General features: G+C 48.4%; 1 protein-coding gene across 2 annotated transcripts in view; it reads left to right on the top strand.

The window, feature by feature from the left end:
- The window catches only part of LLGL2 (LLGL scribble cell polarity complex component 2), a 682,570-nt gene that overhangs the window by 109,955 nt on the left and 545,797 nt on the right, over positions 1–26,818 (top strand). For both annotated transcript variants that reach the window (XM_085616998.1, XM_085616999.1), the window contains exon 2: positions 1,927–2,035. In XM_085616998.1, coding sequence (XP_085473124.1) covers positions 1,961–2,035 — 75 coding nt within the window. In that variant the 5' untranslated portion in view covers positions 1,927–1,960. The remainder of the gene's footprint in view (positions 1–1,926; positions 2,036–26,818) is intronic.

The following is a 26,818-nucleotide window of genomic DNA, read 5'->3' as shown; positions in this document are numbered from 1 at the left end:
TCCACTCTAGCATTTGTTTGGAGGCTAAGTTGCAATAAGTGAGAGACTCTTTCTCATTTTAGTATTTGAGGCAGCGCACTGCAAACAGTTTCACATGAGCACTGATAGCACAGTCAGCTGTCTGGCCTTAAAGGTGATTTTTTGACATCCTGCACACATTGCGGGGAGATGAGGCTCTCGGTCATCTTACTTGTGCTCTTTTAATTAGCATTGCTCCGTGCGCTGGTATTGTTGCACGGTTGAGCATTGGCGAGAACAACACATTTTGCAGTATAAAAGGCCCTTCGGACAGCAAGTTGCGGTACTAGTAGGGGAATACCTATAGCGGTGGACTTTCACCACAATATTAATTCTTTTCTAAACGGTACAAGTGGCATGAGAGTATTTCGGTGACGTGCATTTTTATTTTGGCTACGTTTGAATTACACCTAAAGGTATGCTTACCTGGTTCTTCACATAAGGTGCAAGTTTATGTATGACACCAGCAGTGATTTTATATTGTATATACTATTAGTCAATAGGTAATTCCTTCTTCCCAATTCCTGAAGCGGCACAGTCTAAAGAGGGGCCAAAACAGGTCGACATCTTCCTTGGGATGAGTCCTCCCATTTTCAACATAGTAAATAACTACATGGACACATAACCAGTAGGTGGAGGGCAGGATTGCCCACCTATGTGACACCGAAGGACCAGCTCCTTTGTGGACCGCACGGTAAAGGAGTACAGCCACATTGGTGTTTATAATAAACAGAAGACTGGAGCAAGATTGTTTGTATTTTAGTTGATATATTTTGTTGGGTTCAATACTTTGGAGATTGCTTTCCTTTTTCTTTCCTTTGTTTAGTTGACATACACTCCAGGTATCACTTGTTAGGAGTGAAGATTATTTATTATGCCACCATTAAGCAAATAAATTGTGTACTTTAAATCCAAACTTGTATGCTAGTGACTAATTTAAGTTTCATTGTGGTGCAAACAAATGTGGGATCTTTCCCCTCAATGTACCACGTTTATGTTTAGCTTGTTTCATGCCCAGGCACACCCCCCCCCCCCCCCCCTATATGTTGAGACAGTATGCAGTAGAAAGGGCCGGAGATAGGTCATCCACAGTACATTATTTTTAGTCCTGTTGTAATGTAAGTTCTTAGAAGCAGAAGTGTGAACTTGTGTTTTACCTGTCGATATAGCAGTGTCAGGATTCATTGCTGTGCACCTTTTTTGCTCTCTTCTGTAGTAAATTTGGGGGTAACCCTAAATATTAGACACCCAAGGGCTCAGAGGAGGATCTCTGCTGTCACTTTCCACTCCATGGAGTGAGTCTTGTGTGATTTCTGCGTCTTAGCAGATAAGCTTCCTCCGCATTGGCTATGAAAGGGTCTGCAACAAGCAATAACGCGGAGACAGAGGAAACTGTTGTGACCTCCATCATCACGTTTCTAAATCCCTCTTTCCAACTTTTCTGCAATGAAGAAGGGTTCTGGACCATGCTAACAGTTTATTCAATTGACCAATCAGACTCCAATTGGCTGAGGATGAGTGAGCTCCCCTTTCAGCTCTTTAACAAAGGAGCTAAAACATCTTCTGTTTGTCTGTAACAATGTAGACTAGATTGAAATGTGTTTATTCCATATGATTTTTTAAAGGCCTTTATGGACATCTACCTTTGATTGGTGTGAACAGTGTCGCATTTAGGGACTACTAAGTAATGACTATAAGAGCACCTTCTTAGGCCTTTTTGGTGAAACAAGAAGGGGAGTGGGAACCGACCAGTGGAGCTTCGAAGAGGGTGGGTTCAGGGAAGGGATGAGTAAGGAGTCCGTTGCACAAGGGATTGGGGCATTACAGGAATAAATAACACAGCCAATGAGGGTTCTCCCCATACCTACTCATCTACTTGACTTGTCTCTTTCTTGGCTTTGTCCCCAGATCCAGTTGAAGAAGGTTAAGTGGGAAGGACAGAATGCGCCGGTTCCTGAGGCCTGGGCATGATCCCGTGCGGGAGAGTCTGAAGCGGGACCTCTTCCAGTTCAACAAGGTAGGCTGGGAACCTGCGTACATTGCCCTCTATGAAGAAGCATGTAGGACGCTGTTGCTCTGCACCAAAAGCAGAATGCACGGTTGGATGCTGCAGACTGCAAACACTGTCCGTGTACTTGCAGTGTGTACTTGCAGTGCCTCGGCTATGCCAACAACTACAGATGCATACTCCTTCCACAAATCCAAGTTTGCCACATTCACCTGCAGTAGCAAAAAAACTTCTTCAAAAGTTGTACAAGGACTTTGGCTCTTGTTTTAACTGTTTTATCTATACTATGTAATCAAATATAAGTAATGTCCTCTGATCACCACTCTGAGAAACAGGGATGTTAAAGTAGTGGAAGAAAACTGACCTTCAGCTAAGGACCTGATCTCCAAATGTGCACATTAGCAAAACTTGGTCTCCTAACTTAGAGAAAATTACCGGATACAGCCTGCGGTTTAAGGCCACTGAGAGGTTCACTCGGAGTAGAGAGAAAGAGCTACAGAAGTGTTTGTTTATTTTAATAGAAAACAAGCATTAAGATGCTGGTATTGTATTGCAAAATGTATCTAGCGCTTACTGCCCATATGTTGGGCGCTGAGGCGCTTGCTTACCTGGGTAGCATGCTGCATCATGTAGGGTGTTTGGTTGGAAGTATGTTGTCTTTGTTTTGATCCAGTGTGCTAAGTGTTTCCATGCGTTATGTTATGGGTCGCAGCACATAGTCGTGTGATGGGTAGGCATGCAGTTTATGGTTTTCATTAAGCAGGCAGCTTTGAGCAGGTCCTTAGGCCACTTAGGTGGTTGCTTTGCTGGGTTGTCCATTGAGATCTTTTGTTTAAGTTATGGTCCTGAGCAGGCATACCATCACTCCACAAACATCAGCACAATACTGACCGGACGAGATGTGCACAGAAAACAGATGGGTGACCTGTCTCTCTCTCTCTCTACATCCATCCCTCCCTCGCCCCGTGCTCACCCTCCCTCCTTCCTTCCCTCGCTCGCTCTCTAGGGGCGGGGAGTTTCATTCTGTGCTGGAACCCGAGCGCTCTCCTTTCTCGTGGGCTCTGCCCTCTCTCAATGGCACATTGGCACTGTGCGCTTCTGGGACGCTGTCGCCATTGGCGCTGTGCCTGGGTTCCCAGTGTCACGTGGTGTGCAGTCTCTGTTGTGTTTCGTCAATAAACCTTCCCAGAGCCTCCCCTAACGTCAGGCTTGCATATCTTGTTTTCTCCTCCTGCTCTTTCACACTACAGTAGGTTGATGTGGTGATGCTCAGTTTTGCAGGGATTTCTCGGCAATGATCCTTTATAATGGTTGAGGTCTGTCCTGGAAAATAAATGCCTTTTCCAGATTCACGCCCGCGTGAAGAGCTGTGTTGACCTGAAAGGCGTTATTTCCCTCTTGGTATGTAGGTTGTGTTTGTGTCCTGTTCCCAGCACGGGGCAGGCCCGGACTGGCACCCGAAGCCGGGCCGACAGGTACCTGGCAGGGAAAGCTGCCGGGCTTGTTGCTCCGATTTTTCAAATTGTGCTCTCTGGTAGTGCGGGGCTCGGAGCGGGCTGTCGACACTGAACAGGTGTGGGCTGTTGTTTTGTATTTACTCCTTGCTGATGACGCAAAGTAAGGTTTCATTTAACCATTTGTTCAGACAGCCATTGAAAATCAGTTGAGAAAAAATAAATTCGAATACATAGCTAGCCTTCAGTTCAGCATTACTATAAATTAAAGGAACCATGTTTGTTAGGACTTAAATACAGTCTGACGTAAGCGTTCAGCTAGTATGGACATACTTCTTTTACATTCTCAGAATCCTAATTTAATTCACTTTAACCCCTCCCGAGTCATTTTTTTGTTCATCTCGCCTGTAAGCACATTTAACTACAATTTCGAGCTAGAAAACAATTCTGTGATATACATTATTTGTTTTAACCCAAATTAGTTGTGAAATACATCTCATAACTTTCAAAACCTACATTTTGAATGGCAACATTAAAGTGACTGTCCAGTTCCATATAAGAACACCTGAATCTCGCACTTCTCTCTTTTTTTTTTTTGTGACATCGTTAACTCAGTGGCTTGGTTAAGAGTTTGTTGCGCGATGGTTAGTATCCTGGGCAAATACATTGAATGTGTTGTTCGCTTTGAAGCGTTGGTCATCAATAATAGCACTTTAGTCTTCTTTCTTAAATGTTCTTTTGAAAACATCAACACAAAGAGAACTTTAATGGATGCCCACACTGACTTTGATGCTTCACGTGTTCACAGTTTAACAGACACTTCGACATTGCCACAACTGTTAGCGGCTTGTGGACATAGAGTGCAAATGCTTCTAATGGACACATGCAGATTCCTCAGAACACACATTCCCAGGTGTCAGACTAGACCCTGACCTTTTTATAGCCATGCTGATTCGCTGGTAGCAGGTTGTTCTCTTTGACATTGTGAGCGGCATTGCACAACTCTGCTGGAAGAGATGTTTATGGAGCGCAAATGATCCTTTGGCGGAGGTGACATCAGGCGTTTTTTTCCAAGCATCCACATAATCAGGATCCAAAGCCGCTAGTAATTTTGACCTTGTATTTTATTCAACTTCTCATAATGTTTTGCTTGTGGGTTGCATGTGTCTCCAACTTGTTTTAAACCTCGCATATATGATAAAGACTTCTAGTCTCAGATTCCTTAACTGAGAATTATCCCCAGGCATCAGACTGGATCCCAAAATTTTTCATGAGCCGTACCTCTGCTTGCTGGTAGGTTACGTCATTCGGCTCCGTGTGGCGGCATCGGCGTCATCTGCATTGAAAGTGACGTGTTTGGTGCCCATGGAGGCGCCACCCCTGCGTGCTGACTTCAGTTCTTTAATTTCTGTGCTAGTCAGCTCAGACCTGGGAAGGTCGCTCGAGACCGTGTCTCCTTTGTATCCGGATGTCCGCTAGCAATGCTGGGTTTAAACAGTGTTTTATCTCAAAGCGGTACCCCCTACAACATAAATAATCAAAAACTGTGTGGCACCTGTCATTACTAGATGTCTGTGACAGACACACATTTGTTGTGCCTCTGGCGGTTAGAGCACGACCACAGCGTCTAAACCTTAACTGCCTCACGATGGATGGCCTTGAGGGAGCAGTCCCTCAAGATTCTTGCCACGTGACACCGCGTCACTCAAGATCGCAGCCGAGAGGAAGGTCCTGGGATTGTTGCCCAGGCGCTCTAGGTGTTCCTTGTTGAAGTTGTTGGGGAAATAGGCTAAGTCTAACCGGCACAAGAAGAGCAAGAAGTCCGAGAGATCTTTGACTTCACCACATTTGTAGAAGTCATCTGATGGGACGAGGAAAAGTTGGCATTCGCGGCCTAGCTCTGTGCTGGTATGAGGATCTGGTGGATGCCAGTGGACTGGACACCTCCTCAGACACTGGCCTGGTCTCTCTTCCTATTGTGGCTATGGAAGAGGTTGTGTAAATCAAACAGGAGACACTGGTCCAGTAAAATACAGGAAAAGAAACGTGAAGACACGTATATACGGAGTGTACTAGGCTATATGAGACCCAAAGGTTGGGAGGGGAAGCAGAGCTTAATTTCTCTTGTTGCCCTCACACACCCCGGGAGGTGTCATGCTTCATCATCGGGCGTTTTGCTCCTCGTTGGGCCGGCGCTGCAATGCCCTACGGGTCCCCCGACGGGTCACTTTAGCGGAGATCTTTTTAGAGAAAACGCCGTCTGGTGCATGCGGGTGTGTGATAATGGTGGTGCAGTGATGAGTGTAACGTGATATGTTAAAATTGTCCAAGGGTGCTCAAAAAATATATGTTTAATAAAAAAGAGGGGGTGGCACCCTTGACAGGCTAAAAAACCCGTAGGTTGGCTGTTACCTTAGTGGGCTTAATGTCCCAATAGATAGCTACAATGTGGTCAATGTGGTCAGTTGGAAGAGGTTGTCTCATTTGCAGAGGTGGTGTGAAGCACAGCGGAGGTCCTAGACCATACTCTACTCTCCGTGGCTGTCAAGACACACATCTCGACGGAGGTACTTCCGTTGGGAGTTGCCCCCACTGAACCGTTACTCCCATTCAATGAAGCCCTCACTGACGTCCTGCTCGGGCCTGGTCCAAGCCCTTCACAGGGGCTCCTGTGCATAGGACAGTTGCCAACCGCCATCGCCCCGACCCAGGGGACCCCAGTTTGCTCATCCAGTGCTCCATCCCGGATAGCGGGGTGGTCTAGGCCTTCACCTCTAAAGCTCACCCTGGTGCATTATCAACCATTCTACCTGGCAGGGAATTCAAAAGGCTGAATTCCTTTAAGAAGTTCTTTATCGCTAGCCTGGCACTGCAGTCAGTGAACACCACGTGCCTCTTGGGCTGAGGCTCCCATACCCTCTGGGAATCAGTTGCGCTAGTGCTGCTCATGGTCTCAGAGGACGTCTGAGCCATATTCTCTCAAGCAGTTGCTGATGGGAGAGATTCAGCCAAGTTCACATTATGACCGACTCACTGGACAGAGCGATTTTATAGTCGGTGGCTCTTGAATGCCACACCTGGCTGAGCACCACTGGCTTCTCAGGGGTGCCCAAGCTTCGCTCATGGACATGCCCTTTGATGACTCATTGTTGAGAGAAGGCTGACTCAGCGTTAAATCACTTTAAGTACATCAGAGCTAGAGCCAAGTCCTTTGACCTTCTATGGCCCCTCTCCTACCCCAGTCCACCTTCCGTCCCTTTTGTGGCCAAGGAAGGGGTTTCCAAGCAAGTCTTTACATGACCAGCCACCCTGGTCAGCAAACTGCACAATCTTTTCGTGGTCGGGGGCATGACTCGTGGAGGTCAAGCCAGTCCACCCCCTTCAGCCCCCAGGTCGAGCCAGCCTACCCCCTGAGATGCCCAGAGCCTCTAAACCCCTTTAGTATGCCCTCTGACCATCATGAGCATCCAGTGGGGGCAGGATACACCATCACCTGCACCACTGGAGGACAATAACACAGACCGTTGGTGACCACCCCCACCCATGCTACCTGCTTACGACAAGCTGACAGAGGACCACCTCTCCCTGCTCTGTCAGAAGGTGTGAAGTCTCTTGGCCAAAATAGTTAAAGAGAAGGGACAAGCATCAGAAGTAGGTCATGGTTCCTATTCCTGCTACTTTCTGGTGCCCAAGAAGGACGGAGGCCTTTGTTCATTTCTAGACCTGCGCCACCTTAATTTCTTCCTGAAAAAGGAGGAATTAAAAATGCTTGTGCAAGTCCAGTTTGCCTTGTTCCCAAGAGACTGTAGTTCACGGTAGGCTAAGAGCACTTTCAGTTTGCTGTGTTTCTCTTCGGCCTTACCAGCTCCCATCAGGTGTTCACGAAAATGATGGTGGTGGTTGCAGCTCATCTTCAGAGGTCAGGAATGCCAGTCTTTACTTACATCAACGTTTGGCTATTTAAGGCGAGCTCGCCCCTGGCCATCGTCTCCCACCTTCCTTCAGACTATGGTGATCCTTCTGCACTCACTGGGGTTCACTATCAACGTGCTGAAGTCACACCTGACGACTCCTTAGACGCTCCCTTTCATCTGAGCTGTTCTGGACACACAGCAGTTTCGTGCCTATCCTCCAAAGTGACAAGTCCAGTATATTTATGCTATGATACCAATATTTCGGCCTTCATCCTGGATTTCGGTAAGACAGATACTGTGGCTGTTGGCCCTCATGTCCCCCTGCATCCTTCTTATGATACATGCCTGTTGATATATGAGGGCTCTGATGCTGTGGTCACTGGACCTAAAATTTAATTGAGCATAGCATCAGGGGAATCTCTCCGACATGGTCCATATCTCGGAGGGAACTGCAAAAGACCTGCAGTGGTGGTTAAAGAAGCGCAATTGGTCCATTGGCAGACCCCTTTTTTTCCCCCCAACCAGAGATGATTGTGGTGACAGATGCATCACTTCTGGGCTGGGGCGGCTATCTGGTAGAGGTGGAGATCGAAAGACTCTGTTCTCTGGCGGAATCTGCTCTCCACATCAACCTGTTGGAGCTCAGAGTGATCTGGCTGGTATTGAAGGCCTTAATTCCTTCAAACAGGAGAAGGCTAATATAGGTGTTTATGGACAATACCACCTCTATGTGGTATTGCAACAAACAGGGCAGGGTGGGGTCTTGGATCCTTTGTCAAGAGGCACATGGCCTCTGGACATGGCTAGAATGTCAGGTCATATCCCTGGTGGTTCAACACCTGAAGGGCTATCTGAACTCCAGGGTATACGAACTCAGCCGTCGATGCTTAATGTATCACAAGTGGCATTTCCATCATGAGGTGGCTCAAGGTCTATTCCAAGAATGGGGAGAGCCTTAGTTGGATCTGTTCACCACGGCCAAGAACGCACAATGTCAGAAGTTGTGCGTGTTGGAATTTCTAAGACTGCTGTCACTCAGAGGTGCTTTTCATCTCGAGTGGAGCTCAGACCTCCTGTAGTCCTTTCTACCAGTACCACTCCTACCCAAAGTTCTCAAGATCAGAAAGGACCGTGCCCAAGTCATTCTTGTGGCTCTGGATTGGGCACAGAGTTTGGTATCCCAAGCTGTTGAGCAGGAGTCCTCCAAAAGGCTGCCTCTTCGGGAGGTTCTTCTGTTGCAGAAACAGGCAGGTTTCTGCACTCGAACCTGAAAACATTTCACCTTCATGCAGGGAAATTTAGCGGCAACTGTTGACATCTTTCTAACTTCGGCCCGAAGTCTGCAGTGTTATTTTGGCAGCCAGACGTCCCTCCACCAAGACGGTATACGCCTGTCGTTGGAGAAAGTTAGTGGCATGGTGTACAGATAAACAAGTTGACCTCCTATCTCCACCCCTTTCCCACGTTCTTTTGTTTATTTTTACCCTAGCCCAGCACTGCTGTGCTTTGGTCACATTGAAAGGTTATTTTGTGTGCCATATTGACATTGCTGTGGTTGCCAGATCAACCATCCTGCCACTAAAAAGGCAATTTTTAGGTCAAGCCTAGAGCAGCGCGCATGCGTTGCTTGCTCGACATTTAGTAATGGGCTTTAGAAAGCTCACCACACGCTCGTACGTGTGCTTTCGTTTGTCTCCCAGGCTATTGGGCTTTGCGTGCGTCTTTCTAAGAAAGAGCACACAATAGGGTAAAAGCGGGTGCATGTCCCGCCTTTGCTCCGCCCACGGCCTATTGCTTGCGGTTACCCGCACAGGCCACATCTATTTTCAATTATCGTGCCCAGACACGGGCGCGATAATTGAAAACAGATCGCGCGCACACACCATTTGCGGTCTTGTTAACTGTGTGTAACCAAAAGCAGAGGGCGCGAGTCCTCTCGCGAGTGACCCCCTTTTCGTATATTTCGATAAGCAGCGTGTTAAAATAAAAACATGACAAAAAACAGGTGTGACAAATCCCAGACAGCCAAAACATGACACAGTTAAAAAAATTAGACCAAACACACCCCCGTTTCCGAGTACAGCATCAACGCGCTGTGTCCCAAACTAAGACAATGGTGTTTATTGGCATTTTTTCGGTATATCTTCCAAATATATGCGAAATCTAAAGTGAGCTTTCTGGACGTTAAACTTGTTACATGTTAAATGCTGCGCCGCACGCCTAACAGGACTTCTTCTCAGCACCTTTGGGGGCATTCGAAGAAACGAGGAATTTGGTTTGACAATGGCCTACTTTTTAACGTGATGAGACTCTCTGGGGTGTGAGTTTAAAGTGCTCGACCCGGGGTACTATAGGATTAACAACTATAAATGTATTTATACGAGGATCGCTCTAATAACGAGGCAATAAACATTAAATAGCAAATGTAACTCAGAAAATTAAGGGGGACAGGGTGGTCCACTCAAGAATAAGTTCATGTGTTTAAGATTGTTCTCATTGCTCGTACACACGTTACACATGTCCCTGTGTTTTTAGAAGCTTTTCAGACCCAGATATACCTGGTTGCGGTGGGGTGGGGTGGAAGAACTGGGGGAGAGGCTATTAGCCCCCCTCCTCCCCATCCACCTCAGAACATCTGTGCTGCCGTTACGCGGAGCACTGCAGGCCGACTCTGAGCCCTGACAAGCAGCCCCCATATACCCTCCTTGGGGTGGGGTCACACCTCTCCCATCACGGACCGGTGGACCCAGTCACTGGGGTGGGGGTGGCGAGTGGGTTGCGTGGCAAGTGCGTGCCTGCTCCGTTGCAAGGCCACTCTGACCTCTCACAAGCAGCCCATACACCCTCGGGGAGCAGGGGGCCCACACACCTCTCCCGCCAGGGATACGGTGCATCCAGTCACTGGGGTGGGTGTGGTGAGTGGGTTGCGTGCCCTTGCGCGCCTTCTCCGTTGCACGTCCACTCTCTGCGCGCACTTAAAAGGCGCACCGGGAGATCCCCCCCCCCCCCCCCCCCCCAATCCCTCGGCCAGTAAATAAATCACCTGCGTTGCTGTGAGTGGATTGCACACCTTGAGATAATATTTGCTCTCAGTACTGGATGAGGCGAGAAGCGGGGCATCAACACTTGAAAATACAAGAGCATTTTCACACAAAACAGAGGTGGCCCATGGCTACAGGGGTGCACTGGAGAGTCCAGGACGCATGAAACATGGACACTGTATCTCTGTGCGTGCCGAGGACGTGTGCAGAGCACACACGCCGAGTCCCCTTCCTTCAGAAAAGAGGAATACAGCTCCCAGAAGCCGTCTACGCTCACAGCACACGAGGATTCCAGTATAATATCTGCAGTCTCATTCCTTCCTAAGGGTATGGGTGTCGTATTCTACGGTGGGCCTGGCGAGACAACTGTCGATAAGTTCGGGAGGTTCACCCCATTTATCTCAGAGAAAGCGGGTGCAGCGCCCAAAGGCCGAGCACCCCAAAACTTTGCTAGAATTTCTGAGAAAGGGGTGCCAAACCTCAGTTCAGCCCCCCCCAACCTGTGTTGTAAAACTCTGCCTCTCTGGTGCCGGAACTTACTGAAATCCATGTCACGATACATGCAAGATGTCCCCCCCTACAATACTGCGAACAAAGGGAATTTAAAATGCAGTGCTTGTAAAACTCGTGACCTGCCCTCCGCATGTCCAGCTTGTTCAGCCACAGTGAAGACACAATTAAAATATTGTGAGTTCTACACAACACAAGTGCTTCTGGGGGCAGAGTGTGCACGCCTCGAGATCGCATTAGAAAGAGCTTTTTACAGACCCCCCCCCCCCCCCCCCCCTGTCCACCCCCTTTATTTTCTCCTTGCTGGGCTGCTGTGATAAGGCAGGATTACTTAAGTGAAATACAGATAACCCTTCGCCCTCGCTGGATCCCGCGGCTGTTCAAATGTTAATTCTGTAAACTGGGGCAGAGAGTGTCGTCCTAGGTGCTAGATGGACACCCGGGCTTTACCAACAGTTAATAGAGGCGAGATATACCATATAGGGGATTTTAGTCTAGTGCAGCAAAAACTCGTAGGCCATGTCCGACATGGCGTACCAAGCGTCTCCCTATATCTTTACAGTCACCAATCCATACATGCCAATAGACCCGATTCAGGCGGGAGACTACCGATTTTTCAAGCCAAAAATGGCTTTATTGGGGCGTGGCCTGTGACCGGAGAAAATGGCCGCAACCTAAGGAGGCTCCCGAGGACGCCGAGATAACCCCGACAATCCGGACATAAATCCTGACGTCTGTGGCTAGAAAACTGCGACGGAGACGCCGTACCACCAGCGGCGACTGCTGCCGCGGGCGGAAAATCGCGGCGTGCCTGGGAAACCTGCCAGAGGCCAAAAGAAGCAGCGGAGGCCTACACCCGGCGGAGAAGCCGGGAGGCACAGTGGCGGCTGCAGCCGGGAGAGAAGTGAGCTGCGGCGGGAGGCGCGCTGGGCGAGGACGCTGCAGCTCACAGGTAGTGGGAGGCAGGACTGGCGCGGGGAGGGCCTAGCAGCTCGCCCCTGATGTAGAGAAGTGGCGCGGGCCCATTGAAGGAAGGCCCTGTGGGGAAACAACTAGAAGGCCCTGAGGCAGGACGGGGCTGGGCCTTCCGCGCACAGCACGCCTTAAGTAGATCGAGACGGTTCGACGCGGCCCCCCGCCGAGGGAGGAGAAGACCCCATGCAGTGGAGAGGTTGTCCTTGTGTGGCAGGAAAATAAAAAAGGAGCAGGGGCATTGGGAAAGAGGAAGAAGGGAGAGGCGCGAGACACCGGCGCCCTGACGGCTTGCGGAGATCCCCAGAGGCCATAGCAGCGTGTAGTTGGTCAGCCCCGGAGGTCGTGGTTAAGGCCCATACCCGGCCCCCGCATTGCGAACTACGCGCCACGCAACCGATACTGGTTGGGGTACCTCTATCCTGGCCAGGACCGGAGTAACAGAAGGCGGAGCGTGCGATAGGCAATTGGTGGTGGACGGGTTGCGCCGCCTGCCCTGTGTCGACTGTGCAGAGATCGCCCACGTTGATACTCAAGGCGCCATGAGCGGCAGGGGCCCAAGATCGGTGCAGAGCAACCGCATCGACAAGTACGCCACCGCCAAAGATCGGCATGGCGTGTCAGAGGCGGCGCCGGGAGTCCTGCCTAACCCACCCGTTGAAGAACAAAAAGAAATCACGCTCCATGATGTTATGGCCGCCCTGCAGCAGATGCAGGCCTCCATAGGTACCATTTCTTGCGATGTGACGCTGCTGAGGGCCGACATTTCGAAAATGGGAACGAGAATGGCGGAAGTTGAGGCCACAACGGCGGTCCTCTCAGTTGATACGCAGACTCTTCAGCGGCAGGTACACCAGCTTGAATTAGCGAACAAACAGATGGCGGAAAAGCTAGACGACCAAGAAGGGCGCGCTAGACGGAATAAAGTGCGCTTGGTGGGGGTGCTAGAGAGTGTTACAGGCCCGGCGCTGGATCTATTTGTAGAGGAGCTGATCCAGGACCAGCTGAAGCCCCGCAGAATCTCCAAATTCTTCTTGGTGGAGAGAGCTCATCGTGTACCGGGAGGTCGTCCCAGGCCGGGCGCTCCTCCGAGACCTATCCTGGCAAGGATATTCAACTTCAGAGATAGAGACGCAATTTTACAAGCAGCCCGAGTGGGACCGCCGATTCGGGTGGACAACAGTGTGGTAACCCTTTACCCGCACTATACGGACGCCGTCACAAAGAAGCGGCGCACCTTCACAGAGGTCAAGCGTGAACTTTGCAGCAGAAAACTAAAATACTCAATGCTCTACCCGGCGAAGTTACGAGTGGAAGCGGAGGGTAAAAGTTGGTTCTTTGTCACCCCGGAGGAGGCGCAAGACAGGCTGGAGGGCTGGCGCCCAGCTAGAGGCAAGGGCGCATGGGAGACGAAAGGACAGCGGCAGCCCGGGCAGCTGACCCAGCATGAAGAACGAGAAGAAGCGGTAGGACCGACTGCCGGGGAGAGGACTGGAAGCGACGTGGAGTGAGAATTTGAAGTGTAACCTCCAGACCCAGGGGCATGGTCGAAGTATTATAACTTGTAGAGCTTGGCAGCAGTTCTGCGTGGAGGCCATGGAGTCGACCTACAGAGATGGTGCGAAGGGTCGGACTGTGAACTGTGCCTGCAGATCCCGGAGCAGGGGGCGCGGACCCCTACCAGTGGTGATGTATAATTTATAGGGCCCGATGGGTGAATGACACTGGACACAGACTGTACACTACAGACTAATAAAACTCTTTGTAAGGGGTGCTCGGTGAGCCGAGGGGGACTTTTCCCCCCTGCACGTAGGTCCATGGGTTGGGGATTTAAGCGCTCTGCTATGTTGGGGAGGCGGGTAGTTCCACATCCGCTAGGCAGGGAGGGGGGCAGGGGGGCGGGATCAGTTTATGTTGAGTGAGGTTTCAGGTTTAGTGGCAACACTTATTTGCAAAGTTGCGACGAAGAAGGTGATGGACTGTAGAGTGACAGGCAAGCCGGAAATAGCAAAGGGCACAGTACTCGTTCAACATCGAGATGGCAGACATAAACCAAAATGACGGCAGCAGCACCCCAGGCGCACAAGACAATCAAACGAGAGGGCCCCCATTTACTGTGATGTCATGGAACGTAAATGGGTTGGGAGATAGAATCAAACGAGGGCTGGTGTTGCAATTCCTTAGGCGAAAGAACCCGGCGGTGGCACTCCTTCAGGAGTCGCATCTACAGGGCACGACTGTCAAAGCACTAGATCGCTGGGGTTTCAGAATGGCAGTGCACTCCGAATTCACCTCTGGGTCTCGTGGGGTAGGGATCCTCCTCAATAAACATGTCCCTCTGACAGTAACTGCAACACATAGAGATGATCAGGGTAGGTTCGCGGCCATCACGGGCCAATGGGATGGTAGAATATACAACATAGTGTCAGTATACATACCCCCGACGCTGCACCAGCCTGCATTCACAGATCTTGGGAACTTCCTGCTGGCCCTTCCGGGTGGGGAATTGATACTTGGTGGTGATTTCAATGGCGTCATGGATACGGCTATAGACCGGCACCCCCCCCAGAGACCCCAGTAGCCCAACCCATAGATTACAGAAATTTGTTGAAGCGCTTGGGCTGCTCGATGCGTGGAGGGCTAGACACCCACGCGAAAGGCAATACACCTTCCACTCGGGAGTACACCGTAGTCTCTCTAGATTAGACTACATCTTCACATTAGCGACTGGGATGCTGGGTATGACATTAGACACTTACCTAGAGGTATATCAGACCACACCCCGATTCTCATCACGCATGCTCCATTCGCCCCGCGGACCCGCAGACTGTTCCCCATCCGGCCAGGACACCTCCAGAACCGTACAATACGAAAGGGCCTCCTTAGGACGACAAAATGCTATTTCGAGGAAAACTCCGGCTCGGTCACCTCATCGATAACGTTGTGGGAGGCATATAAGACAGTGCTCCGTGGGCAGGCCATGTCATTGATAGTAGGACAGCAGAGAGACCACCAGAAGCACATTGATGGCCTAGAGGCAGAACTCTCAAGGGCGGAGGCGGCCCTAGCGGCAGACACCACGGATGACACGACACACAATCTACATTTGGAGCAGCAGGCATATAGGGCATACACACGTGAAGAGGCTATAGATAGACTGACAAAGACGCAACATGTAATTTATGAGCAGGGGGATAAGGCGGGACGTCTCCTGGACTGGTTGGGAAAGCGGGAAAGAGCGGGCAACTGGATAACCCAGATAGAAGCTGGGGATGGGGCGTTAGTGACTGCACCACAGCAAATCACGGCGGCGCTAGCGCAACATTACGAGGTAATCTATACACCGATGGCCACAGCGACAGAGGAAGAGCATCTAGTGTTCCTGCGAGATATCCGTATGCCAACGCTTGACGGAGCCGCCATAACTGCCCTCGAGGCGGATATTACGCCAGAGGAACTTACGCAAGCCATTAGGGCATTGCATACAGGAAAGGCGCTAGGGCCCAATGGAATTCCAGTAGAATTTTTTTAATTAGCGAGCCCACAGCTGGCGTCCCACCTCCTCGCCATGTACACTGAAAGCTTAGATAAAGGAATATTGCCCAAAGATCAACGACTGGCCACTATAGTGGCTATACATAAGCCCGGAAAACCGGCGCACGAATGCGGATCTTATAGACCGATTTCCTCCTTAATGCAGAGGCAAAAATACTTGCGAAGACACTAGCATCAAGGCTACAGCCGCATCTTTCAGCTATAATCCATCCAGACCAATCTGGATTTATGCCCCACTGCAACACAGCGCTAAATATTAGAAGGCTGCACGGAGTAATAGAGCGTAAATCAACTATAGATGAAGACGCAGCCATACTATCGTTAGATGCAAGGATGGCTTTTGACCTAGTGGAATGGCCCTTTTTATTTGCAGTCCTTAAGCATATGGGGTTTGGGTCAAAATTCTGAGCATGGATACGTCTGTTATATACGCAGCCGGTGGCACAAGTTGAAGTCAATGGCCACTTATCGGACGAATTCCCATTAGGTAGAGGGACTGGACAGGGCTGCCCACTGTCACCACTCCTATTCGCGGTGGTCCTGGAGCCCCTGGCAGCTTGGATTAGGCAGGACCTCACAATACAGGGACTGCGATGGGCCAACGGGTGGGAAGATCGCATTTCGCTATATGCGGATGATATTTTATTGTACCTAACATCCCCTGCATGGTCCATCAACTGTCTTCTAGATATCTGTATAAAACAACAAAGTCAGTGTAATGTAAACAAGGCACTACTTATCAGAGGAGCAATGGTCTGCAGATTCAGAACAAACTAGTATGTTGTTGAGAAGAAAGCAGACCTACACAGATGATACCCATTAGGTATAAAGCCCTCACTTGCCAACCTGGTTGGTGACATGCTTCATCATCGGGCTCCACTGGGATGACCGAATGTCATCCCAGTGTGCTGCAACGCCAGATTACTGCGGAGCGGGGTTCATGTGAGGTGACAGTGAATTTAAAATTTCCAATTGAGTCAAAAATGAATTTTAATAGTTTTGCTAATTGGAAAAAGTTAAAAGGAGTGAAGGTCAAAAAATAGAAGACCTGTTTCACTCCGCGGCGGTCAACATGTTTCTGCCTTAGTGAATGTTCAGCAGGCTTTCTTCAGGACCAGAGTGGAGGTGCAGAGTCCCGGTGGTATGAACGCGCTAAGGTTCACCCTTCCGTGGACTACTGTGTGAAAAAGTATTTACAGTGAAAAATCCGCTAAGAAATATAATGGTGGAGAGAAACGAGTTTATTTAAGAGGCATATCCGTTTGAAGCCTCAAGGATCCCGGGAGGGAGGTGGGAGCAAATTGGCACACCGCCCTTGCTGCTCAGCACCCGTATGTAACCTAGAAAGCCTCTTGCCACCGGGTCCCGGTGGCAAGAGGCCTCAAGGATCCCGGGAGGGGGGTGGGAGCAAATTGGCACACCGCCCTTGCTGCTCAGCACCCGTATGTAACCTAGAAAGCCTCTTGCCACCGGGTCCCGGTGGCAAGAGGCTTTCTAGGTTACATACGGGTGCTGAGCAGCAAGGGCGGTGTGCCAATTTGCTCCCACCCCCCTCCCGGGATCCTTGAGGCTTCAAACGGATATGCCTCCTTAAATAAACTCGTTTCTCTCCACCATTATATTTCTTGGCGGATTTTTCACTGTAAATACTTTTTCACACAGTAGTCCACGGAAGGGTGAACCTTAGCGCGTTCATACCACCGGGACTCTGCACCTCCACTCTGGTCCTGAAGAAAGCCTGCTGAACATTCACTAAGGCAGAAACATGTTGACCGCCGCAGAGTGAAACAGGTCTTCTATTTTTTGACCTTCACTCCTTTTAACTTTTTCCAATTAGCAAAAGTATTAAAATTCATTATTGACTCAATTGGAAATTTTAAATTCACTGTCACCTCACATGAACCCCGCTCCGCAGTAATCTGGCGTTGCAGCACACTGGGATGACATTCGGTCATCCCAGTGGAGCCCGATGATGAAGCATGTCACCAACCAGGTTGGCGAGTGAGGGCTTTATACCTAATGGGTATCATCTGTGTAGGTCTGCTTTCTTCTCAACAACATACTAGTTTGTTCTGAATCTGCGGACCATTGCTCCTCTGATAAGTAGTGCCTTGTTTACATTACACTGACTTTGTTGTTTTATACGAATTACCAAGGGGATTAGTCGTGTTGTTCCCCTCCTCTCCTGTTGTTTACTTCTAGATATCTGTGCCACGTATGGACAGATGTCCGGGTATACCTTCAACTGGGGAAAGTCACTGCTTTATATCCTACACGGCCCCCCGCCGCGGCTCCCAAGAGGATGCCCACTGCAAATAGTTACGGATGGATTTAAATATTTAGGAATATTTGTGACACATCATCATGCGCTATTCACGGAAAAAAACCTGACCCAGACCCTGGCGCGATTTAAAAGAGACTTTAAGCATTGGGGTACATTACCCTTAACACTCCTAGGGCGGGCAGCCCTATTTAAAATGATGGCGCTCCCCTGGTTTTTATATGCACTACAGAATACGCCATTCTGAGTCCCAGATGCGTACTTCACTGCAGTAAATGCGGAAGTGACGTCGCTGCTCTGGGATGGAAAAACCCCCCGAATAGATCTACAGAAACTCACCAGCAGCTGGTATGATGGCGGAATAGCCCTTCCGGATTTAAAGAAATATTACTGGGCTTCCCAATTAGTCGCAATTAACCAGTGGCTCCATGTCCCTCATGACGACCCCGCATACAGGTTAGATAGACACCTCCTAGAGCCATCCGGGATAATGGGTGCTCTATACAATAAGAGGAAGCAACGCAGCATTATGGGCCTACACGACACACACTGCAAATATGGTTTGCGGCGCAACACACACTAGGATGGGACGGTGTTGTCACACTGGCGATGCCATTATGGGAGACAAAGCGACTAGGAATGTTGGGAAGGACGAAGGGATTTCGTGGCTGGGATCAAATCACTTATGACATGGCCCAGACAGAATATTTCCGATACCTGCAGGTCAGACATGCGCTGCAGTCCCTAATACCACCAGGTACGAGGCCGGAAGAGGCCTCTCCACTGGAGGATCGACTCCTGAAGGACCACCTCTGTAAAAGAGCAATCTCATTGACATACAGGAAAATAGTTAATAACCGGAAGCACCCTATGGTAGCGCTTAAGGTTAAGTGAGAACACGAACTTGGAGAGATTGATGAGGCGGACAGGCGGAAGGCACTAGCCTCCCCCAGAGAAGCTGCAATCCCGTCAAGACTAAGACTACTCCAATTTAAAAATCCTGCACCGTACATACTACACTAGGCAACTCCTACATAAAATACATCGGGCAGACACACCGCTCTGTCTCTGGCAGTGCGGGGAGGAGGGCACATTTTACCACACCATCTGGCTATGCCCTAAAATAACACAGTACTGGACGGCGGTAATGCGAACGCTGTCCCAGGTCACACAGATCGGAACACTCCCAAGCCCGAGATGTTGTCTGCTCAATATCTGGGAACCTACAGATTTAAATGTGGTGGCTCAAGACTGGGTAACTTTGGGCATGACGATAGCCAAGCGTAACATTGCCCAGCGCAGGGGATCCAGAAACTGCCCCACACTTGATCAATGGTGCAAAGACATGGATACGGCAATGGTGGCAGAAAAGTCAGTATATATCCACCGGAGGTGTCCCAAAAAGTGGGAAAAGGTTTGGGGTGGCTGGAACAATTATCGTGGGAATATCTGTGAGCCCCCCCTGTCCGATGAATCGGACTCAGATGCCAGTGGCTCAGCAGATTAGGAGGGAAACACATATAGGGGGCGTGGATGATGAGACCGTAAGGCTGCCAAAGATGTAACGAAAAAAAAGGGCACTATGAGATGTACTGTAATGCTAATATTGATGCCGAAAAACTTCAGTTCATATGTCACACGGAAGTAATATTGATGTCATGCTTTGCAAGATGTTTAATAAAAAAATTACACCGAAAAAATGGCTTTATTTAAGCTGTCTCTTGCCTGAAATTGCATTTTCTACAATAGAAGTCAATGGGGAATTTTCATTCTCCCGATTTTTTTTTTTATTTTAAATCTCCCACGTCCCTGTCCTAAAATGTTGGCATGTATGCCTATCAGCAGGTTGAGGCCTGCTGAGCCTTACATATGCAGTCTGCGGCGATCCCGCTAATGGAGCTGGGGCGTACTTACACCTGCCTGCCACGCTTTGCCCTCATACCTGGGTGCCACAATAAAAGCTGCTCTGCAAAACTGGCAGTTCCCAGGGCGCCTGCAACCCAGGAGAAGAGTGGATCAACGCTCCCCACCCTTAATGCTTCCGGAGCATGACCCTGCACCCCTCCCAGCATCTACATCCTTATAACCCTGTAATACAGGCTGTTGAAGGGTTGTGGGAAATGAAATGCGGGTGCTAGGACCATTATTCACCCACTTGCATGCAAAACACATTTATTTAATCAGCAGGGATAGAAAGAGTCTCCCTGCGCCCCCTCCTCACACCCCCACATAAACATCTTGGCATGTGCCCGGGCTGGAGGCAGGGTTCAGTTGTAGGCGCACGGCAAGCTGTAAGAGTTCATTTGTGTTCCATGACTCCTACTTCTGTAAATGTACAGAAAGACAGATTGCCTAAGATAAACTGGTGTCCAGATACTGGAAGTCCGCCGTTACTGTTTGACTGACTGCCTTGAGTAATTACTTTTGACGCTCAGTAGAGTGAAGTCATTGGCACATCTCGGAAGGTTATTTATGTCCTGCCTCTAAGGTGTTGAGCCGAGGTGCTTTAGTGAAACAAGCATTGGCATAGCCAATAGGTCTCGCCTTTGGGACCTTATAAGTGTTTAGCCATGCTACACTTGACGTTGTTGCACCAAGGATATTGTGCTGGATAACTAAACACTTATAAGGTCCCAAAGGCGAGACCTATTGGCTGTGCCAATGTTTGTTATGTTAAGGAGCATGAGAGAGCCGTTGTGTAGCGAGCAGCTCAAAAGCAGCACACATCAAGAATGTGAGAACAGAATTGAGGTCCCACTGTGGCATAATGAAAGGAGCTGGTAGAAACATATGTTGAAGACCTTTGAGAACCCTATTTACAATAGAGGATTTGAAAAGGGATGGTTGTTCTGGCAACCACAGAAATGTCAATATGGCACACAAATAACATTTCAATGTGCCCAAAGCAGAGCCGTGCTGGGCTAGGGTAAAAAACAAAATAACCTGAGAAAGGGGTGGAGATAGGGGGTCAACTTGTTTATCTGTACACCATGCCACTAACTTGCTCCAACGACAGGCGTAAACCGTCGTGGTGGAGGGACGTCTGGCTGCCAAGATAACACTGCAGACTTCAGGCCGAAGGTAGAAAGATGTCAACTGTTGCCGCTCAATTTCCATGCATGAAGGTGAAACGTTTTCAGGTTTGAGTGCAGAAACCTGCCCTGTTTCTGCAACAGAAGATCCTCCCGAAGAGGCAGCCTTTTGGAGGACTCATGCTCAACAACTTGGGATACCAAACTCTCCATGCCCAATCCAGAGCCACAAGAATGACTTGGGCTTAGTCCTGTTGAAAGCCGAATCCGAATGCGTTCCTAACAGCACACCTGGACAGACAGTCCAAAGAGTTTACAGGCTTGATGGGGTGTGCATTTGAAGGACCTGGAGATCAGAAGTCTTTTGTCTCCATAGGAGCATGTCCTTCATGGACGAGGGACTGAAGTTGGTGCACTTTGGTGGACATTATATGGCTTCGGTGACATAATGTGGGTGCAATTCCAGCACTGGCGTGGAGCCAACATCTCCTTCCGGCATAGGAGAGTTGTAAAAAGTTGCTTGATCCAGAATGGAAAGGGTTTTTTCAACAGGTGAGGAATCTGCAGGTAGATGGAGTAGCTACCAGAAATATGGTTTCTGAAGGTCAGTAAGTTTTTCTTCAGGTTCTGTTGGCTTCTTCTTACCTTGGCTAAATTTTCTAAAGACATAATGGTTCTCTCGGCGAACCCCTTCTTTCTTCCTAAGGGAGGACCTAAATTTCATATGCCGTATGTGGTCTATCTTCCATCATTTTATCCTTTGCCTCACCCACCCAAGGAGTGAGTGTCTTTTGATCCATACGTGCTAAACTACCACACTGGTTGAACTATGTTTACATCCTTCTTATAGATTTTAAGGATCTGGATTCAGGCCCACCCGCAGTACAGAGATCCCCCTGATATCTGCCATGGACAACATCGGGATGATTGTGGTCAACAGTGACGCTGCGGCCCTCATCCTACTAGACCTTTCCACAGTCTTTGACACTGTCTTCTACCCCGTCCTTATTAAATGACTGCATAAACCTAGCATGCATAGACCCAGCATTTCGCTGGATTTGCACTTTCCTGGTAGGCTGCGCCCAGTCTGACAGCCCGGTCCCCTTCACCTCGTAGTCTGTCAGCCTCAACTGCAGAGTTTCACAAGGGTCTCTCTATTCAACTCTCACAAGACCCCTCTTGTGAGCATCTTTTGCACCCACTGAATCAACATCATATCTTACGCTTAAGCAGACAACACCCAGTTCATACTCTTCCTCGCCGACAAGATCCCAAACATCTGGATCAATTTTGCCGTCTGAATGACGGAAGTTGCCAGATGGATGAAAGCCCATTTTCTCAAGCTAAGCACCAACAAGACGGAAGTATTAATCTTTGGCAAAGCACCTCGCTTTGGGATTCCGCCTGATGACCTGTCAAACTCGGACCTTCACCCCTTCTGGCAACCCATGCAAAGAACCTAAGAATAAAAATCGACAACCAACTCACACGATTGGTCAAGAGAAGGCTCAGCCTATAGAGCTCCTACTTCAGCGACAGGATACCCCTCCCCCCGCAGATGAGTTGTGTGCTATACAAATACACACAACAGTGAGTTTCAATTAGAAGAAAAATCTACCTATCTTAGGTTATATTCTTTCTTCTGGATAAATGATGCATGAAAGACTGCTGGATTCAGTCCTTCATAATTGTGCCCACTCCTTTTCTATTTTTGTCATAGCTGCAAAAATATTGCAAGCTTTTCCTGTCAGAAGCTTTTCCTTCTGGTTATGGGTTTTGCCTCTAAATAGGATGACTCATTTAGCTTTCAAATATTCAGATGAACTTGAATACTATTGATTCATTCTTCTAAAATCTCTCTAGCAGAGAATTTTGTGCAGTGGAATGGTGCCTAGATGTGTGCTGATTTGCAGTTTAACTGCAAAAAGAACAATAGATGGACAGAATGCTGCATAATGTCATACGTTCACCCCAATACAGAGATCTGGGCCTAAATCCTTAATTTTTTGCTCTCCATGCCATTCCAGTTTAGACCCAGCCATAAGTAAATCAGTCTTGACCCTGTTCCCCATGGAACAGTCCAGCCCGAACTGACAAGCCAGGTCATCCCTGGACTGGAAACAAGCATCCTATGACGGGTTTCAGGGTTTCACCCCTCATCAGTTAGGCTAGCTTGACTCTAGTGGCATGGAGAGCATGGGACCCACCTCTGGACATACCCGTCCCAGTTGGGTGACGAATACAAAAAGAAAAATTGATGGACTGAACAATGTCATGTATTCATTCCAGTACAGAGATCTGGCCCTAAAACCATCTGTTTTTGTTTTTTTGCTCCCCACACCATTCCAGTGTAGACCCCGCCATTCCGTCCATCTTTTTTATGTCTTTTGCTTTCTCACCCTAGGTGCGCCGGGTATGCCAAGACGTGGGTCCTGGGCTCACTGTGCCACTGGATTCAAGCTAATGACTAATGAGGGGTGAAACCCCTAAACCAGTCCTAGGATGCTTGTTTCCGGGCCAGGGAGGACCTGGCTTGGCAGTTTGGGCTGGACTGTTCCCATGAGGCACATGGTCCAGACTGATTTGCATAAGGCTAGATATAGACTGGAGTGGCACGATGGAATTTAACCCAGATCTCTTGACTGGGGTGAATGTTTTGATTTGTTCTGCATTCCGGCCATCTTTTGTGTGTCTTTTGCTTATGCCCAGACGTGGGTCCCAGCCACACTGGGCCACTGGATTCAAGCTATCCTGGCTGATGAGGGGTGAAACCTCGAAACTGGTCCAAGGATGCTTTTTTACGGTCCAGGGAGGACCTGGCTTTGCAGTTCCGGGCTGGACTGTTCCCATGAGGCACAGGGTCAAGACTGATTTGCATAAGGCTGGGTCTAAACTGGGGTGGCATGGCGAGCAAAAGAGTAATAGATTTAACCCAGATCTCTTAACTGGGATTGAATGTTTTGATTTGTTCTGCATTCCGTCCATCTTTTGTGCGTCTTTGGATTTGCAGTATAACAACACAAAGATGCTCAACTTGAATTGTTTGTTAAGGACGGAAACCCTCCCCCACCCCAGGGTGGCATCCTTAATCTCTGTGGAACAAAACGTGTATTTTAACAACCCAGTCGTCCCCTTCTTCTACATGCTTCATACCAAATCAGGCTCTCCCAACCAAACACTCAGCTGCCACAAATTGATCATTCTTCTTCTCTCCACTTCATTAGTACATTCAAAGAGAGCATACACTATTTGTGAAACAGTTTAAAGATCATAATACAACACAACTTGTTGTAACCCACAGACATCTTCTACTTGTTGTAACTTGAAACTCACAGATATCTTCCTCATAGATCTGAACATTCTCCGGGACAACAGCTCAGATATTTGGCCTTCCAACTTAATTTCTTTCCTCCTGATGACAACTTCACCCGTTGTATAAAACACAACTATGACAAAGAATCTATTTGGGCCTCCCCATTTAAAATACAGATGCCCACTGGTCTTAGGATTCTTTCAAAATACACTGTTCGGACCCCCTCTAGGTAGCTTCATTTTGAAATTAAGCATAGAAAAGCAATTGGCTAGCCAAAAAAAGATTGTTTTGGTAACACATGACCGACTTTACAGATATGTTACATTTGGCCTTTTTCCAAAGATGTAAAGATGAGCATCTCTGTCCCCTCTTACTACCAATACACTGTATCCAGCATTATTACAGAATTAGAACCTCAACACAAAAAAGGAAGAAGACCAAATGATCAGTAGAATGGTTCCCAGCAAAGCTCAATTTGGAAAGAAAAGCCCTGATAGAATGTGATATCAAAACCCGGCCACCACAAATTTACTCCAAGCAAGGAGAGAAAATTACATTAACAACATTTATAAGATGAAAGCCTGTTACTTTAAATATCAAGTAGATGCGGCAAAAGATTTCCCTACAAAGCTTTTTGAAGTATTTAGACACACCAATAATCCTAGTCAGCCTGCCATCAAACTCCCTCAGTCAATAAATAAGTGCATGAATAATGTCAAATTCTTTAGCTTAAAAAACATTAGATTTTAAAAATAATCACAAGATCATTCAAGTGATATAAATATAATTAACAAGGGTGTCACCCCTGAGCCAACACGAAGGCTAAACTGAGCAGGAAGAAATTAATCTACATCTCTCTTGAAGACCATTTTCGAAACACTGTTCTACCACAATTTCTATTGCACAATATAGACCTGCAACCACATTGAGTGCTGTATATCAACTACTACTCTATATTGTCAATGTAAATGTACACTTACTATTTTGAAGTCCACATCTATGTATATTGAATATGTGTGTGTGTGTTAATTTAGTGAACAAACCAAAGGTTTAAGATTGGTTATAGTTAGTAAAAATGTATTTATTATTCCTATAAAAAACAACTTTAACTACACAAACATTAGAATTTCAACAGGTATATTTATACTTTTATTGTTATAACTTACATTTTTAATTTACCGCCTGCCCATGACTTACTAGAACTCTCACACCTCCGAAAAGTGTTCTTAACTCGCTAGCCAGACTAAATTAACTAGAACTCTCCCCTCTACCATGCACAGTGTTATCCATAAATTATGTTATTTGAGATGCCATGAGTTTTGTTATGAATGCTATGATATAACATGCTAAAAGTGATGTAATGTGAAAGGGTATAATCAGGGCATCAGGAAGGCTCAAGAGATCGTTAATTTAGTCTGGCTAGAGAGTTTTGAATGGAGTGGCATGTTGTGGAGTGATGGGTCGTAGAGTGGAGTGTCGTAGAGTAGAGTGGAGTGGCTAGTAGAGTAGAGTGGCCTAGAGTGGAGGGGCGTGGAGTAGAGTGTTTGGAGTTGCGTGTCATAGAGTGGCATGTCATAGAGTTTCTCAGAGTGGAGTGGCATTGACTGGAGTGGCATACTGTGAAGTGGCGTTTTGTACAGTGTAGTGCTGTGTCGTAGAGTGGAGTGGTGTATCGTAGAGTGGAGGGACAACGAGTGGATTAGAGTGTTGTGGGGTGATGCGTCGTAGAGGGTGTGCCATGTTATAGTGTGTTTTAGAGTGTCTCAGAGTGGAAGGGCATACAGTGGAGTGGCAAGTCGTACAGTGGAGTGGCAAGTCGTACTATGGTGTGGCGTGTTGACAATGTAGTAGCGTGTCATACAGTTGAGTAGCATGGAGTGTTGTTCAGTGGCGTGTCATAGAGAGCTTAATGTCATGTGTGTTTGTATATTTATATAATTGATTTCAATAGGTGTGGTGGAGTGTCGTGTCATCGTGGAGTGGCGTGGAGTGTCGTGGAGTGGCGTGTCATCAAGTGGGGTGGCGTGCCATCAAGTGGGGTGGCGTGCCATCAAGTGGGGTGGCGAGTCATCAAGTGGCGTGGCGTGTCATCAAGTGGCGTGTCATCGGGGAGTGGCGTGTCATCGGGGAGTGGCGTGTCATCGTGGAGTGGCGTTTCATCAAGTGGCGTGCCGTGTCATCAAGTGGCGTGCCGTGTCATCAAGTGGCGTGCCGTGTCATCAAGTGGCGTGGCGTGTCATCAAGTGGCGTGGCGTGTCATCAAGTGGCGTGGCGTGTCATCAAGTGGCGTGGCGTGTCATCAAGTGGCGTGGCGTGGCGTGTCATCGTGGCGTGGCGTGTCATCGTGGAGTGGCGTGTCATCGTGGAGTGGCGTGTCATCGTGGAGTGGCGTGTCATCGTGGAGTGGCGTGTCATCGTGGAGTGGCGTGGCGTGTCCTAGAATGTAGTGGCGGGTCCTAGAGCAGTGTGTCGTGGAGTGGTGTGGTGTGTCTGGAGTGGCATACTGTGAAGTGGCGTTTTGTACAGTGTAGTGCTGTGTCGTAGAGTGGAGTGGAGTGGTGTGTCGTAGAGTGGAGGGACAAAGAGTGGATTAGAGTGTTCTGGGGTGATGTGCCGTAGAGGGTGTGCCATGTTATAGTGTGTTTTAGAGTATCTCAGAGTGGAAGGGCATACAGTGGAGTGGCAAGTCGTACAGTGGAGTGGCAAGTCGTACTATGGTG

The sequence above is a fragment of the Triturus cristatus genome, chromosome 7, assembly GCF_964204655.1.
Source record: "Triturus cristatus chromosome 7, aTriCri1.1, whole genome shotgun sequence".
Classification (NCBI taxonomy): Eukaryota; Metazoa; Chordata; class Amphibia; order Caudata; family Salamandridae; genus Triturus; species Triturus cristatus.
The sequence above is the reverse complement of the archived record's forward strand: the minus strand, read 5'-3'. Positions and strand labels throughout refer to the sequence as shown.